Below are 15,913 nucleotides of genomic sequence, written 5' to 3' on the forward strand. Positions count from 1 at the left end.
TTATGCTTGGTGAAATAAGTCAGACAGAGAAAGACAAATGCTGTATGATATCACTTATATGTGGAATCTAAAAAATAATACACATGAGTGCAAATCAGAAACAGACTCAAATAGATTAGAAAATAAACTTGCGGTCACCAAGTACAGAGGGAAAGAGGAGGGACAAATTAGAGGTATGACATTAACACATAAAAACTACTATGTATAAATAGATAAGCAATAAAGATATATTGTGTAGCACAGGGAAATATAGCCATTATCTTGTAATAAATAAATGGAGTATAATGTGTGAAAATACTGAAACACTATGCTGTACCCCTGAAACTAACACTATATTGTAAATCAACTATACTTCAATTTTTTTAATTTTTAAATAAATGTAATCTAAATATTGAATCCTAACTGCTGACATAGTCCTGGAGTATATACAATTGAAAAGTACTAATACTGACGTCTGCAACTCACTTTGAACTGCATCAAAAAATAAGGCAGATTGGTGGCTGCAGTGATGGATGGACAAATGAATAGATAGATTATACACATACACACACACGCACACGTGTGTGCGTATGTGTGTGTGATAAAGCATCTAAGTACTGGATATAGGGAGTTCACAATGCATGGGGGAACGCATTATTTTCAACATTTCTGTATGATGGAAATTTTTTTGTAGTCTTGTTTTGTAGACAAGACCTGTGAGGTGTGACACAACTGAATTGCATACAGTTTAACTTCAGATTCTTTTGTCACTTGTCCTGGGAGTTAGATTTCTCGCTCCAATCTCTTCTCAGGCTGCCTCTTCCTTTCTTTCTTTTCTCTCCCCAGAAATAAAAGATCTGGTTCTTCTGTATACCCTGTATGATGACATAGTCGTTTAAACATTGAGCGTGCTATAAATAATGAGTTCCCAGGATGCTGGCCCTGCAGGGGGCTTGATTCTCAGATTTTCCAAGGTTGGATGACCTTGGGTGGCTAGGACAGCCTGGCTCTGTTAAGAGCTTTCTTCAGGGCCTCCTTCACTTCTTTGTTCCTCAGGCTGTAGATGAGGGGGTTCAACATGGGGATCACTGCGGTGTAAAACACAGACACCACCCGATCTTCCTCAGTGGACTGGCCGGATTTATCTCTCAGATACATGAAGATGAGGGTCCCAAAGAAGAGTGACACGGAGGTGAGGTGGGAGGCACAGGTAGAGAAGGTCTTGGCCCTGCCTCCCACGGAGGGGATCCTCAAAATAGCCAGGATGATAAGCAAGTAGGACACTAAAATCACCACCATGCAGGCCGGGATGACAAAAATGGCAAACACAATAATTACCACTTCCTGAGTGTAGCTGTCCCCACAGGTCAGCTTTAAGAGGGGAGGGAGGTCACAGAAAATGAAGTCGATCTCATTGGTTCCACAGAAGGAGAGCGTGAAAGCTGAGACCGTGCGAACCAAGGCGCTGAAGACACCCGCGACGTAAGCCCCACCCACAAAACCCAACCGGGCCTTCTGCGTCATGATGGTGACGTAGAGCAGGGGTCGGCACACGGCCAGGTAGCGGTCATACGCCATGAGGGCCAGGAGGTAGCAGTCAATGGAGCCGAAGAAGGTGAAGAGGAAGAACTGGGTGACACAGCGTGTGTAGGATAGAGCCACCCCATGCTCCAGCAACACGGCCATCATCTGAGGCACGGTGACGGATGAGTAGCAGATGTCCATGAACGAGAGGTGACTCAGAAGGAAGTACATTGGGGTGTGGAGCCGGAGATCCACGCGGATCAGGATAATCATGCCCAAGTTCCCCCAAAGGGTGGTGAGATAGATAAATAGAAACAGGAGGAAGAGAGGCAGTGCCCTTTCAGGACAGTCAGTGAATGCGATCAGGAGGAATTCAGTCACCAAGGTGAAGTTCTTCTCTGCCATGAAGCCAGAGGTACCTGAGCGGGCTAGGATGAGAAGCAAGTTTGAAAGCTATAATTAGTATTTAACCGTACTTCTGACTTATCTGTATTGAATATGTACTACAGACAGAATATGCCAAGTGCCATGTAGGCTCTGGAGATGACTAGTCTTAGCTTCTATCTCCAAGGGAGTTCTGTGACATGGAGTCATCTTAGCATGTCAAGAAAACTGATACAGGTAAGTATCTTCATAGTAGGAGTGCTTATTCTCCCACCTTTATTGCTAACTAGCTGTGTGACCCCCTGCACATTAGATAACCACTCAACCAAAATTTCCCTATCATTCCAATAGGGGTTGGTACGCGGGGTCCTGCCTACCATGGAAATATCCATTTCAGGACTCTGTCCTTTTTTCTCCCTAACTGCAGTTCCTCCCTTATTTCAAACCTTCTTCATCTCTTGCCTGGATCAAAACAAGAGCATCACTAACAGCTCTCCCTGCCCTCAGATGTGCTCCTTGCCAGTTCTTGCTACTTATTGTGGCCAGAGGGACATTTCTAAGACTTTAATTTGGTCACATCTCACGCCCCCATTAAAAAATCCAGGCATGACGCTGCATCAAGGACAGGACAGTCTTTAACCTTCATGAGGGTCAGAGAATGACCTTCATGAGGCCTCCCTACTTACTTCCTCGTTTCCCTTTCTTACTTCCAACCCACAGCCACAGCCACCTTGCACCCTTCTCTCCACCCACCTAATCCCTTTCGTTTGCTCACATCTCTGTGCTTTCCAAAAGTCACTTTATCTTTAATCACTTTATCTTTCCCATCTTCAGGGTCCTACCCAACTCCTACACTACCCTCAAAGCCAGCTCAGATCCTACTTCCCACAAGAATTCTCTCTTGAGTCTGTTTTCTCTGGTCAGGTTATGTGTCCCTGAAGCTCAGCACATAAAAGGGCCTCAATATGTATTTATGTAGAAATAGACTCAAAGATTTCAAAACCAAACTATAGTTACCAAAAGGGAAATATTGCGAGAAGGGGTAAACTGGGAGGTTGGAATTGGCATATACGCACTACTATATACAAAATCGATAAGTAAAAAAGATCTACTGTATAGCACAGGGAAAGCTACTAAATACTCTATAGTGGCCTATCTGGAAAAAGAACAGATATATGTATATGTATAACTGATTCACTTTGCTGTGCACCTGAAACTAACACAACGTAAGTCATCTATATGCCAACAAAATTTTAAACAACAAAAGTATGTTTTGTGGAATAAATAAAGTTACCAAATGAGATGTAAATCACATTACAAAGGGAAAGTCATTGTGCAAGTCTTTAAGTGATTATGTTTATTTTTATGAAAATATTTAAAAACAAAAACTGTCTGAAGTCTAAGAACCCATTAAAATCGATGCATATTCACAGAGGTCCTAAGCAATCTTTGGGTTTACCCTACCACTCTCAACATAACAGTGGGCTTACCTCACAGAAAGCGGATACCTTTAGATCCTCTTAATTTACCAAGAATAGATTTGAAAAGGATAGCTATTGTCCTCAATAACAGAGAACATATGGATAGACACTATTCTAAGTGGTTTATATATTAGGTCATTTAATCCCCACATCCAACTTTATGAGGTAGGAATTTTTATTATCCCCAGTTCACAGATGAGGCAACTGAGACAGAGTTTAAGTAACTCAATTTCGTGTTCAAGATTGCACAGCTAGGAAATGGTAGAAATGCCTTTAGGAACAGAACTGCACACAGAAGCCCTATTTATCTTAAAACAGGATTTTACACGCATCACGAGTCTATCCCAACAGCCCAAGAGGACTCGGGAAATGTTTGCCTGTAAATAGATCAGCGTGAACACCAGCACTGCAGTCTGTTCCTACTTGAAGGCTGATGGGAACTATTGTGTTAATGGATAGAAAGTCCTTCAGCAGAGGTGCGGTGCAGTGGTAGAAAAGATATTTGATCATCTTTAAAGCACTGGGCTTTGGCAGATAGGTGAGTGTTGGACTGACATATTGAAGAAAATGATAAATAAAAGAAATTGGATCTGGTGATCCAAACAGAGCATGAACCCAAAGGACCAGAACGGTTTTCCCTCCTGAATTCACTTTACCTTTACCTGGCCTGTCCTCTTCTCTCTTTGTCCACAATTTTCCTTTTGTCTCTTAAAAAACCATTTCTCTTCCACTGTTTGAGGAGTATCCTAAGGGTCTGGGGAGAGACTCCTGTGCTTGGTGGCGTGGGGAGGGGGCGGTCTGGGTGGATCTTGTCCTCCACTTATGACCTGCTCAGCTATGACACTGAGCAAGTTACTTAATCTCTCCAGGCTCCAGTGTCCCTCCTCCTCCTACACTCCCATCAGACACACACACATGCACACGCACACATTAGGGAATCAACTTGGGGACAATAATGTCACAGCTGCCTGAATGTCTTCTCTGCATCATGTTATCCTCCAGCCCCTTGCCAGTTCTGGTCTGTCAAGCACTTTCTTCTGTCTCTTCCCTTACTATTTCTGCTTCCATGATTTACTAAACTTGGTTAATATGCCTTCCTCACTCTGATTTCTGTTCAGTTCCAGGCTTGGAGAGCAAAGATTGGAGAAGAGCCACTTCCTATGAGCTCCCGACTCCAGTGCAAATCCCTTTTGGAGAAGACATTACTAGTCTGAAAGTTTGCAGTCCCCAGTGGGTGGCTGAATTGGTCTCTGAGGAAAGGCAATGATTGCTCACGTGGATTCTTAACAAGGCTTCTGGTCCCAGTCCTAGCTCCCAAAGCCCTTCAACAGTCCCACTAAGTGGGTGGGATCTAAAAAGCATGAATCCCAGTTCTACATGGTCCCTTGAGGAGTAAGTTGTCTCTGGCTTTAGTTTTTCTAATCAGAGCAATGTCAAAATCTATGGCCACATCCTGGAAAGAATAATGGTGTTTTGAAAACACAGGGCTTTGGTCACATTATTCAGATGGATGCTATGGGGACTTTACACAGAGACCTCAGCAAGACATATCATGCCTTCTAAGTCTGCCCTTTCTGGAAGTCAGGTGTTTCATTGTCTCCCCATCCCCATCACCCCCACCCCCCTTTTTTTTTCCTTTCAAAGCAAATGAAATCGCAGAGAAAACAAAAGCTTGGGATGTTGCCCAGAGGAGAAATTGGCATGGCCTTTGCCAGCTCTCTGCATCTGAAACACGGCAGTCTTTCTTTAGCCCCACATTCAGAGGCATTTTGTTAGGCCATTGAATTTCAAGATGTCTCAATTCAGAAAAGGAAACAAGGAAGACAGGGAAGAACAGAATAATTATGGAATAATTGTTCTCTTGGACAATTATGTGAACCAAGAGAAAATGAGACCACATCGATCATTGAGTCATCACTATGCTAAGCATTCTAAATGAAGAACAAGAGATACAAAGTTAAACAAATGCCTCTGAAAGAGAAAACACAATGCCTGTTAACAAGAACTAGGCAGCCTAATAGGTTACATAATTATCCCTCCTACAAGATAAGTTCATAAGCGAGGTGTGGGTAAGGTGCCATGGGGAGTCGGTGTAAGGCAAGATGGCTTATAGGCAGGGTAGATGGGCGATGGCTTCCCAGAGGGGGTGGACTTTGACATCAGTGTAGATGGAAGTGGAGGGTGGAGGAATGATGAGGAAAACTCCTCGGGAAGGGGGATCATCATGAGCAAATTCACAAGGGCAGGAAAGCCCAGGATACTCCTGGGACAATGAGTGGGACTTGGCAGCACTACAGGGTGGTATTAGGCAAGTCTGAGACTAGGGCAAGGTGAGTGCCTCACCCTGGCGGGGTTCAAAAGCCAAGGTGACACCAAAAACTCTAGTAAACAAAATAAATAATAATGGAATTTTTTTGGCCTCACCCACAGCACGTGGAAGTTCCCAGGCCAGGGACTGAAACCAAGCCACAGCTGTGACCTGTACCTAATGCTAGATCCTTAACCCACTGCACCGGGCTGGGGCTCGAACCCATGCCTCCACAGAGACAAGATGGATCATTAACCCACTGCGCCTCAGTGGGGCCTCCAGAATATTACTAAAAAATAAAAACCAATGCAAAAAAAATCTATGAAGAATAAAATATCAAAATTTTAAAGAGCACCAGTATTACTGATTTTCGTTTTGCCTCAGTCTCCAATAGAGTTCAGCATCGCACTGGTCCCAGGAGATATGCTTGAAAACGGAGGGCAAGACCGAAGAGCTTCCAGGGAACAGGCTTAACAAGTGCCTCTTAATCACCAAAGAATATTCCCTTTCTTTCCTCTCTACTCTCCACTTACAAAAAGAAAATGTAGGAAAGCCAACTAAATTCGATCTAATACTTGCAGAGTATCTTTTAACTATTTCGGAGTGCTTTTTTCCTCTTCGCAAGATCCCTGTGGGACTGAGAGAGATAACGAGCTTCTCATTTGCACTGATGAGGAAACATGGAAAAGCAAATCTCAGGATCATAGTTACCTGGTGAGTGGACTAGAAACTGTGTCTGTCCTATCCACACTGGTTGTCAATGGACTCTGCCTTGGCTACCGTCCCTACTGCCCAAAAAGACATTTTTTTTTTATGATGACATACACATGCACATGGATGCCAGAGCTCACTGGGTGGAAAGGTAAGTCCTCTGGGCAATACTGTATTAACAAATTACCTTAAAATTACAGTGACTTTACACAATAAATTTATATTTGCCCATGAAAAATCCAGTGTGGGTTAGGAATTTCTCCTCTGTCTTACAGTGAAACAACTTAGAAGAGGCGCCCTTCAAGATTGCTAGTGTAGGAGCCCCCATTGTGGCTCAGTGGTAATGAAACCGGACTAGTATCCACGAGGACACAGGTTCGATCCCTGGCCTCTCTCAGTGGGTTAAGGATCCCGCATAGACATGAACTGTGGTGTAGGTCAAGACAAGGCTCAGATTCTGCATTACTGTGGCTGTGGCACAGGCTGGCAGCTGCAGCTCCCATTCAACCCCTAGCTTGGGCACTTCCATATGCCGTGGGTACAGCCCTAAAAAAACAACAACAACAAAAAAAAAGATTGTTACTATAGGGGAAGACAGGGAAAGATCACTGAGCATGCCAGTTGTGACTACACAATTTAATTTCAAATCTTTATCAATATTTCTCCCCCTTAAAATACAGAATTGCTTTGTTGATATTCTGCCTCTATCCTTCATTGCTTTCCCTGGAGTCAGGCTTCATGAGAAACTCCTTACTAGAAGACTCTCTACCTCTGGGGGCTGGTTCCATGCTCATGTGCTGCCACCACTTGCAAATGATAATGGGAGCCCAGATGGTTAGCACAAGAGAGGAGGATTTTGATCAGCGCTTTGTGGAACTGTGAAGATAATTAGTACAATGTGGCTTTATTAAGAGTTTTCCTCCAGGCCTCTTTTACTTCATTGGTCCTCAGGCTATAAACTCAGAGAGTGCAGTCTGGGGCTCATGATTGTATAGAACATGATCATGATATTTTTTCCTTCCAGGGATTGGCCTAAATCATTGCATACATAGGTTAAAGGTCAAGTCGCAAAGGTCAACCCTACAATAGTAAGGTAGGAAGCAAAGGTAGAGCAGGTCTTTGCGTGGCGATCTAATTTGCAGATGTTTAGATGGATTTGTTGATGAACAGGTAGGTGAACAGAATCACAACTGGTCTGGTCAGAATCAAACAGAAAGCCAATCATAGCTTTCGTATCAGAAATTATATAGAGAGAAATCATATTTAGCAGCAGGTACTAAAAGAAGCCATCTCCCAGGTCTGTGCCAGCAGCAATGGAAAGTCACAGAAAATAAAATCAGTTGATAAAGGCCATCGAAGGAGAGGAAGAAGGTGACATGCAGAGGACTGCATGGGTCAAATCCTCTAAAGCTTCTGCCAGACCTCTTAGGAGTCATGATGGTGCCATAAAGGAAAGATTGACAGTGGCCACAAAATAATCATAAATGATCTGAAAGTTGAACTAATATTTCCAAAATTGAGACCTTAATTTCAGTCAAGTGATATTTGGGGATTTTAAGCACTGGCTTTTGACCACCACCATCAATTCTCACTGTAAAAAAATGTAGAAACCCCAATTAGAGTCAGGAGACCAGAAGGGGGAGCTCTCACACCCTATGAGATAGCCCAGCAGGAAGAGTGACTCCTTTTCTTCCCTGAAATTTAATATAGCCATTCAAACTTATCCACCTGGTTTCTCTGACTTCTATCATCTAGTTCACATGCTTGTCGGTGAAGGCCAGGCTCAACACTGGATGAAAATCACTGAAAGTCCTGAAAGTTCTCTAGAATTACAGCAGGGAGACTAGCCCACTAACTTATTATATAAACAGGTTTAGGCAATCACTAGGGGGCTTCATCAAGCAACTCTTAGGACTTTTCCAAACTCTTTTTTTAAAAATTATTTTATTTGATTTACACTGTTCTGCCAATTTCTTCTGTACAGCAAAGTGACCTAGTCATTCATATATGTACATTCTTTTTCTCATGTTATCTTCTATCATATTCTATCACAAGTGATTGGTTATAGTCTCTTAACTGGAAGAAAATTCAGGCTTGCAAGCGCAAAAAAATCTGATGAGGCTGTTCATGATTATTACAGTTGATTTCAGATTATTTTGAAAGAAAATGCTTGTCTTCTTTCAGAAGTTGATTCCAGCTGAGTGGCTTTTAACTCTGTTTATTACTGAGCTGAACCAGGACCTTCCCCTTCTAGAAAAAAAGGACCAGGATGGAATGGGAAACTATATCCCCTCCAGATTTGGTTAATCTGGCCAACCAGCTTGGTCATGCTCTAGATGAGTCATCTCAGAGGAAGACGGATAAAAGTCTTAAACTTCACCTCCAGAAGTGAGGCCCCCTCAACGAAGTCAAAGCCCTCCCAGCTTCTGCTATTGCAAAGTTAGGACACTGGAAAAAGAATGTTACAAATTGAAGTGCTTAGATTAGGCAACTTCTGCCTTCTAACCAATCTTTCTTTACACTGTTCACCTAATTCTCAATGATGAGGCTCCAAGGAAGTACGAGGGGCCCTTCCCAATCCTCCCTCTTAATGGGTTTGGAGAAACATTTCTCCAGATTGGAGGTGAAACTCTTCCAGTTCTGATTGACACCAAAGCCACATTCTTGGTTCTGAACCCCACTGCCTTTTAGTGAGATTCCTGAATCTGAACCCATTTCTTGAAGCCCTCTGAGAGATATGCACCCTCTTCTCCTTGGTTCCTCCACCCCTACCCATTTTTTAGGCTGAGGCTTCTTAGAGAGACTATAATGATTGAATTTCTTTCTCAAAAAAAAAGAGAAAATAATTCTAGAATTTTACAGTAGTCATCAAAGTGACGAATGAGGTAAATTAAATGACACTTTGACATTTTTTATTTGTTCTGTTTCTGACAATACTAGAGCTTCCTCTGTAAACACTGATCATTTGTCCCTATTAATTCAGCTACCACTTCCCTTATGGGCAAAATCTCCAACCAATGTTAGCAAAATTCACAGCACACCTCCCATTAAAATTCAAATAGACCCCTCAGTCTTCCCAGAATTAATCAATACCCTATAAATAAAGAAGCCCTTTAAGGCATAAATCCCATAATAGAAGATTCCAAGGCTCATTATCCTTTGTACTAGTCCTTGTAACACTCCCATTCCTAGTGAGAAAATGTAAGGGCTGAGTTGGGAGGTTTGTTCAGGACCTTCGAGCAATAAACAACATTGTCATCCCTCAAGACCGTGTTGCTCCTACCCTCATACATTACTAATATCCATTCCCACAGGAAGTAAATTCTTTACTGTAATTGATTTATGCAGCAGTGCATTCTTTGGTATTCCATTTGATGAAGCTAGCCAAAACTTTTTGCCTTCACTTGAGCAGAAAAACATTTCACCTGGACAGAAATGCCTCAGGGTTATACCAACTGTCCATCTTATTTTTGCAAATCCTGAAGGCCGATCTGGCTGGTGTAAAGTTCCCTAGAGTGTCTACTTCATTGCAGTATGGGGATGATTTGTTTCTTTGCTCTCCTTTTTAATCCTCCTTGCAGGAAGACAGTATTCATTTAGCCTTAAATGGACAGAAGGTCACCAAAGAAAAATTGCAATTTGCCCAAACCCAGATTCAATATTAATCAGAACAAAGGCCACACCTAGATCCATATAGATGCCATAGTGTTCCAAGTTTCCCAAAACTAAGCACTAACTGAAAGGTTTTCTCAGTTGCTTTGTTATTGCCAAAATTGGATTCCAATTTCTCTTTTATGGCCAAACCTTTATGTGTTTTATTCGATAATAACAACTCCCGCTCAATTTTATGGAAAGAATTGGATGATAGATCCTTCAAGGCCCTAAGGCATTAAGGGAAAGATGGATAAACCCAGATGCCCTTGGGCAGTCCAATGATTAGATTGCCTTTTTCCTTTTTTTATATGAAAAGGAAGGAAATGCCCTTGGAGTACTCGCCCCAGAAAGCAGGGACCACCATTGACATACAGGGTATTATAACCAGTAACTGGACCTTTGGCACAGGGATATGACCTTTGCCTTAGAGCCATTATGGCCACTGCCCTTCTGGATTTAGGTCACTGAGAAAATAAGTGCGGGTTCCCCTTTAACTATTTTGTACCTCATACAATAGAAGCTGTCCTAAATTCTCATCACACCCAGTATTTTTCAACCAGCCACCTCACCTCCTATGAAAAAATTTTGTTAATTTCCCCTCAATTAATTCTTTAATAACCTTAACCTTGTTACTCTTCTCCCCTCCAACACTGACCAATTATCTACAACCACATAACGCTGATGGACTACCTCCTGACTCTTCATGATGATCTGCAAGAAATCTTGTCGGGTAACACTGACTTCTCATTGTTCACTGATAGTTCTTATTTAAAAGGTGACAAAAGCAAATATTGTGCTAGGTATGCTACTATGATTCTTTTTGATATTATGGAGGGAGTATTTTTAATCTGTGGTTATGTTAGCCCAACAGACTAAATTACATGCTCTTAAACAGGCCTGTATTTTAGCCAAGGACAAAATTCTCAATATTTATGTTGACAGTAAAATAGCTCATGATTTTGGAATGTTGTGAAAGCAATGTGGCTTCCTTGGTTCCAATGGAAATAAAATCACAATGGGGCCCTATGTTCAGGAATTATTGAATTCAATAGTTTTATATGCTACTTTAGCTATTACTAGGATTCTGCTGCATTCTAAACTTGACTCTCTGCAAGTGAAGGGAAATCACCTTGCTGATACTTCTGCAAGGAATGCTGCCTTTAAAGGGACCAACATCAGCCAAACCTCCATCATGAGATATTTCCCCCAATGATAATTTAGAAAAACTGTCTAGATAGGCTCAATAATTGACCTCAGAAAAGAGAAAATGACTGGAAATTCAACAATTCTTGGTTCGGTAGAAAGAGCAAGCTGTGGTTTGGACCAAGTAATAACCAATTCTTACTGAACACTCTTAATTTCCCACTCTTCATCACTGAATATGCATTAAACCATTAATCGACTAACAAAATGATAGCCTTCTTGAATCAATACTAGCAGGTAAATTTTAGCAAGACTGCCGTAGTGACAATCTCATTTGTCCCACTTGTCTGAAATACAACCCAGAAAACCTGTTTTTACTGCCCCTGGACTTTATAAATTGCCAAACAAACCATCTGAGGTCTGGCAAATGGATTTTATACAACTTCTTGAATAATAGATACAAATATGCTTTAAACATGGTATTTTTTATGTTTTCACACTGGATAGAAACCTTCCCTTGCAGACATGCTACTGCCTTTTCTGTGGCTAAAATTCCTTTGGAAAATATTGTCTCTACCTGCATAATTTCTTCTGACTTCATAGTGATTGAGGGAATCATGATAGCCAGGTGCCTAAATGAGTTTGTGTTGTTTGACCAGTTTTGTAACATTTTCCCTGTGTTTAACACTCTCAATCTGCTGGTTTAGTTGAACACAAAAATGGCATTGCTAAGACTCAATTGGCAAAATTTGTAGAGTCCTTCCAAATTCCTTGGCCAAAAGTATTGCTGTTGGTCCTAAATCTCAGATCTACCTCTTTAGGGACTCATAAACTCTCACCCTTTGAGATAGTCTCAAGATGCCCAATTTACCTGAATACTGATTCTTTTGACAAACAGATGATAAAAGGAGAGCTACTCTATTACTAATTGCTTCCACTAAAAGTAACCATGTTTTGGAGTTCCCGTCGTGGCGCAGTGGTTAACGAATCCGACTAGGAACCATGAGGTTGTGGGTTCGATCCCTGGACTCACTCAATGGGTTAAGGACCCCTCGTTGCCATGAGCTGTGGTGTAGGTTGCAGACTCAGCTCAGATCCCGAGTTGCTATGGCTCTGATGTAGACCGGAGGCTACAGCTCCAATTCAACCCCTAGCCTGGGAACCTCCATATGCTGCTGGAAGCGGCCCTAGAAAAGGCAAAAAGACAAAAAAAAAAAAAAAGTAACCGTGTTTTGATATAGCAATTTTTCACAGTGTGACCTTGGGAGATAAAGACTTTAAGCATTATACCTTGCAACCTAGAGATTTTGTCTACTGGAAAAGACACCTCCAGAAGAATTCTCTTCAGCCACATTGGAAAGGCCCCTATCAGGTATTACTAACCAACTCTTGTGTCACCAAACTCCAAGAAATAGACTCTTGGATTCATATGACATACTTAAAGCACCAAACGCTGACCGGATCTGCACATCATCTGGTGACCTAAGAGTAAAGACTTTCTGGAATTGAAGCAGACAACCTCTGATAAGACTGCTCTCTTGTAATATCCAGACCAGGCCTGTTGGAAGTTTGTCACCAAACCTTTGATGATGACATAATGCTTCAGATTATATCTCATGTAAATGATGTTGGTAACATCAACCTCCTCCTACCTCTTCTTGTTCCTCAAATGTGAACTTAGAAGATTTCCAACCTGTGCATGTTTCCCTCTAATGTGAGATACTTTCCTGGCATTGAGGGTAGAGGGAAGCCTCTGAAACTAGAAAACCTGATTCTTAATCAGTGATGTTTTCAGAGAAAGATCTTGATCAAAAGGGGGAAATGTAAAAAAAAAAAAATTATAACAGAAACCTCAATTAAATAGAGTTGTGAGACCAGAAAGAGGAGCACTGACACCTTGCAACAAGATCAGAGCCCAACAGAATATTCTTTCTTGGCAGGAACACCCTCAGCCAATGAAAAGCCATAGACTACTTACTATAACCCTCCAAACTTCTTCCTCCTCTCTATACATACATTCTCCTTGCCATGTGGGAACTTGCATGTGGCTCACCATGGTTGCAGACTCTCAATTTCAATTCTCTGTTTATCCCTACAATAAACCCAACTTGGCTGGAGAAATATTCAACAATCTATTTATTTCAGGTCAGCACCACAACCCAATACATTGTGTTCCTTACAGACCTGTTTTACCTCCATGATTCAGGCAGCAGAGATTATTTGTCAAGTACTTTATCTTCAGGAGTGGGCCTGATACATCCTGAACTAAAAGAACAAATTGAATGTCTAAATAGATTTTTCTAATGCATTAAAGAAAAATAGTCTTGACATTAAGCTTTTAATTGCAAGAAACACTTAAAAGTAAAGAGTTTCTTTGGAATTCCCCAAGATAGATTGTTTAATATAAAGAGCAATTCTGGAAGACAGGAAGAAGAGAGTTTTACCAAGAGCCTAAAATTCACATTATAATAGAGTCTTTTTCTTACTTAAAAGAAATTAAAAAAAAAAAAAAAGATTGTAATGTAAGCTCTGACAGTTGGCTTTTCTTTTTGTGATGGAAGTGTCTGATTTTAAGCTTTGATTGCTGAGGCACCCACTTCAAAGACGCATCTGCTTTAACTCTGCTATGAAGGTTATTTTGAATAAACACATGCTCCCCACAATCGAGGTTTCTTTGTCTTAGAGATAGTGGTTGATGTAACTATTTGGGCAACTTTTTCCTTTCTTTTTTCTCTCTTCCAGTGCTTTAAATTCCCATGATTACATTTTTTTTTCTTTATATATATTGTTTTCTACTGCACAGCATGGTGACCCAGTTACACATACATGTATACATTCTTTTTTCTCACACTACGTGTTCCATCATAATTGATTAGATTACATTTTAAATTTGCTAATAAAGAGTGATCCAGGGAAACCCTAGACTCACCCCCAACCTCAATAAAAGCAGATTTCCAAGCCTATACCTTACCCTCTCTCTCTTGATTGGAGATTTCAAGTGTGCCTCCTGGCCTGCCTTACACACTCCAGGGCTTATGAGTAATAATTTTTTCTTGTCTTCAAAGTTTCCTAATGGTTATTGCTAAACGGTATCTTGTAATCATAAGAACTGTGAGGGTTTGTCCAGTTGTAACATCCATTTGCAAGGGGGAAATGTCAGTGGAAAATTCACCAGTCTCCAGGCATTTCTAGTGATAGCATTACTATCGATACCCTTAGATAAAGCAAAAGAAACATATTATCTTTAGGCAAGGGTGGATAAAATCAGAGAATATCCTGATTAGATTACAGACATTGTCAGCACCTTAAGAAGGACCCAATGCCCCAATATCCTCCACCCTAGATGAGTCTCAGAGGGGGTCAGTATAAATGATAAAAGCATCTACTTTGTTTTATAGAAAAACCTGGAAGAAACCTGTGCCTCACTTCCTAGAGTAATGGCAAGCATTCAAATATTTTCTGTATCTAACATGGCAGCAGAGCAGCATACCAACAATGGTTTATGGAAGCAGAGGGGCCAAGAGAGACTTCACAAAATCCTGACACCACGGTACACAAAAATTGATGAGATAGTCATCAATTATGCAACAAATATTAGAACACCAAAGGAGATTTAGAAACATACAAAGAGAATGCAGAGAATATGTCTCTTAAGAGAGAAGCCAAGGCTTGGCCGTGGTCAGCAGTACATGACGATAAGGACCAATTACCTCTGCACAGAGGAGAGCAAAATCAGAGGGAATTAGTTGTACTAAATGTCCTACCCACAGGCCAGGATGATACATAAAACTCATGGGAACTTGGTTCTCTGCCAGTGGAGAGGAAAGGAATAAAGAGGAGAGAGAATTTTGAACTGAGTTTAAATTCTGAATGGGCGATATTTACCACTGAAAGTGACTGAATTGTCTTGGATTGGAAAGAATCCATTTTTTCTGGCTTCAGTGAAAAAAAAAAGATTGCGTTCAGTTAAAATGAAATATTAAGAAGTTCTTTTTGTTGCACACCAGTATTAAGACTGTAAATTACAAAACTATGAGAAATGCCAGCATCAGGGAAAAGAATCATGAACAAAAGTTAAGAGACACAAAAGATAAATATCTGTTTAATAAAAGATCAAAGTTCAATAAAGAGGATAATAAAATTAAATAACACAAGGAAATTTCCTGGAGCTTAAAAAATATCTCAAGCTTTCAGATCTAAAGAGCTCATCAAGATCTTGACACCAATGTTGAAAATAAGACACACTCTTGGACTCAAGTATAGAGTGAATATATTACATGTAATTTGAGAAGAAAAAAAAAGTGCTCTATATGGGACCAAAGATAATACATAAAACCCCTGGAAAGTAGACTGTCTTCAGATTTTGCATCTATTCTACTGATTACCAGAAGCCAAAGGAAAGAAAAACATCTACAAAGATTAGAGAAACTAATTTGAATCTGGAATGTAATTCCCAACTAAACTATCATTTAAATATGAATTAACCATACAAGACACATTCCCAGACCACAATGTAAGGACCACAGAAATTAACAAAAGTCTAGTCAAAAAGAGTATCAACCACTTTGACATGTTGAAATAGCCATTTATTTACATTCAAGATAAAGTAGAACTCATCTTGAAACCTAAAACTGTTTAGAAATAACTGACATTGATAACCATATGTATTAAAACCCATGATCATAGCAACAATGGTAGAGGGGGAAAATAATATTTATTATTAAACAAT

The 15,913-nt window shown here is 40.7% G+C and overlaps 1 protein-coding gene across 1 annotated transcript; it reads right to left on the bottom strand.

Annotated features, from left to right (window-relative positions):
* Window positions 1-972: 972 nt before the first annotated feature.
* LOC100519181 (olfactory receptor 9Q1-like) lies at window positions 973-1,908 on the bottom strand. The gene has a single exon (XM_013994317.1). It carries the CDS (start codon window positions 1,906-1,908, stop codon window positions 973-975), a length of 936 nt encoding a protein of 311 aa, XP_013849771.1.
* Window positions 1,909-15,913: the final 14,005 nt, after the last annotated feature.

The sequence above is a fragment of the Sus scrofa genome, chromosome 2 (genome assembly GCF_054392235.1).
Source record: "Sus scrofa isolate SSC_HxYL_T2T_F1_AM1 chromosome 2, Sscrofa_HxYL_maternal_Yorkshire_Landrace_v2.0, whole genome shotgun sequence".
NCBI lineage: Eukaryota > Metazoa > Chordata > Mammalia > Artiodactyla > Suidae > Sus > Sus scrofa.

Bases quoted from the DNA above. Each gene is read 5' to 3' on its own strand.
- LOC100519181 (XM_013994317.1), bottom strand. From the start codon at position 1,908: ATGGCAGAGAAGAACTTCACCTTGGTGACTGAATTCCTCCTGATCGCA.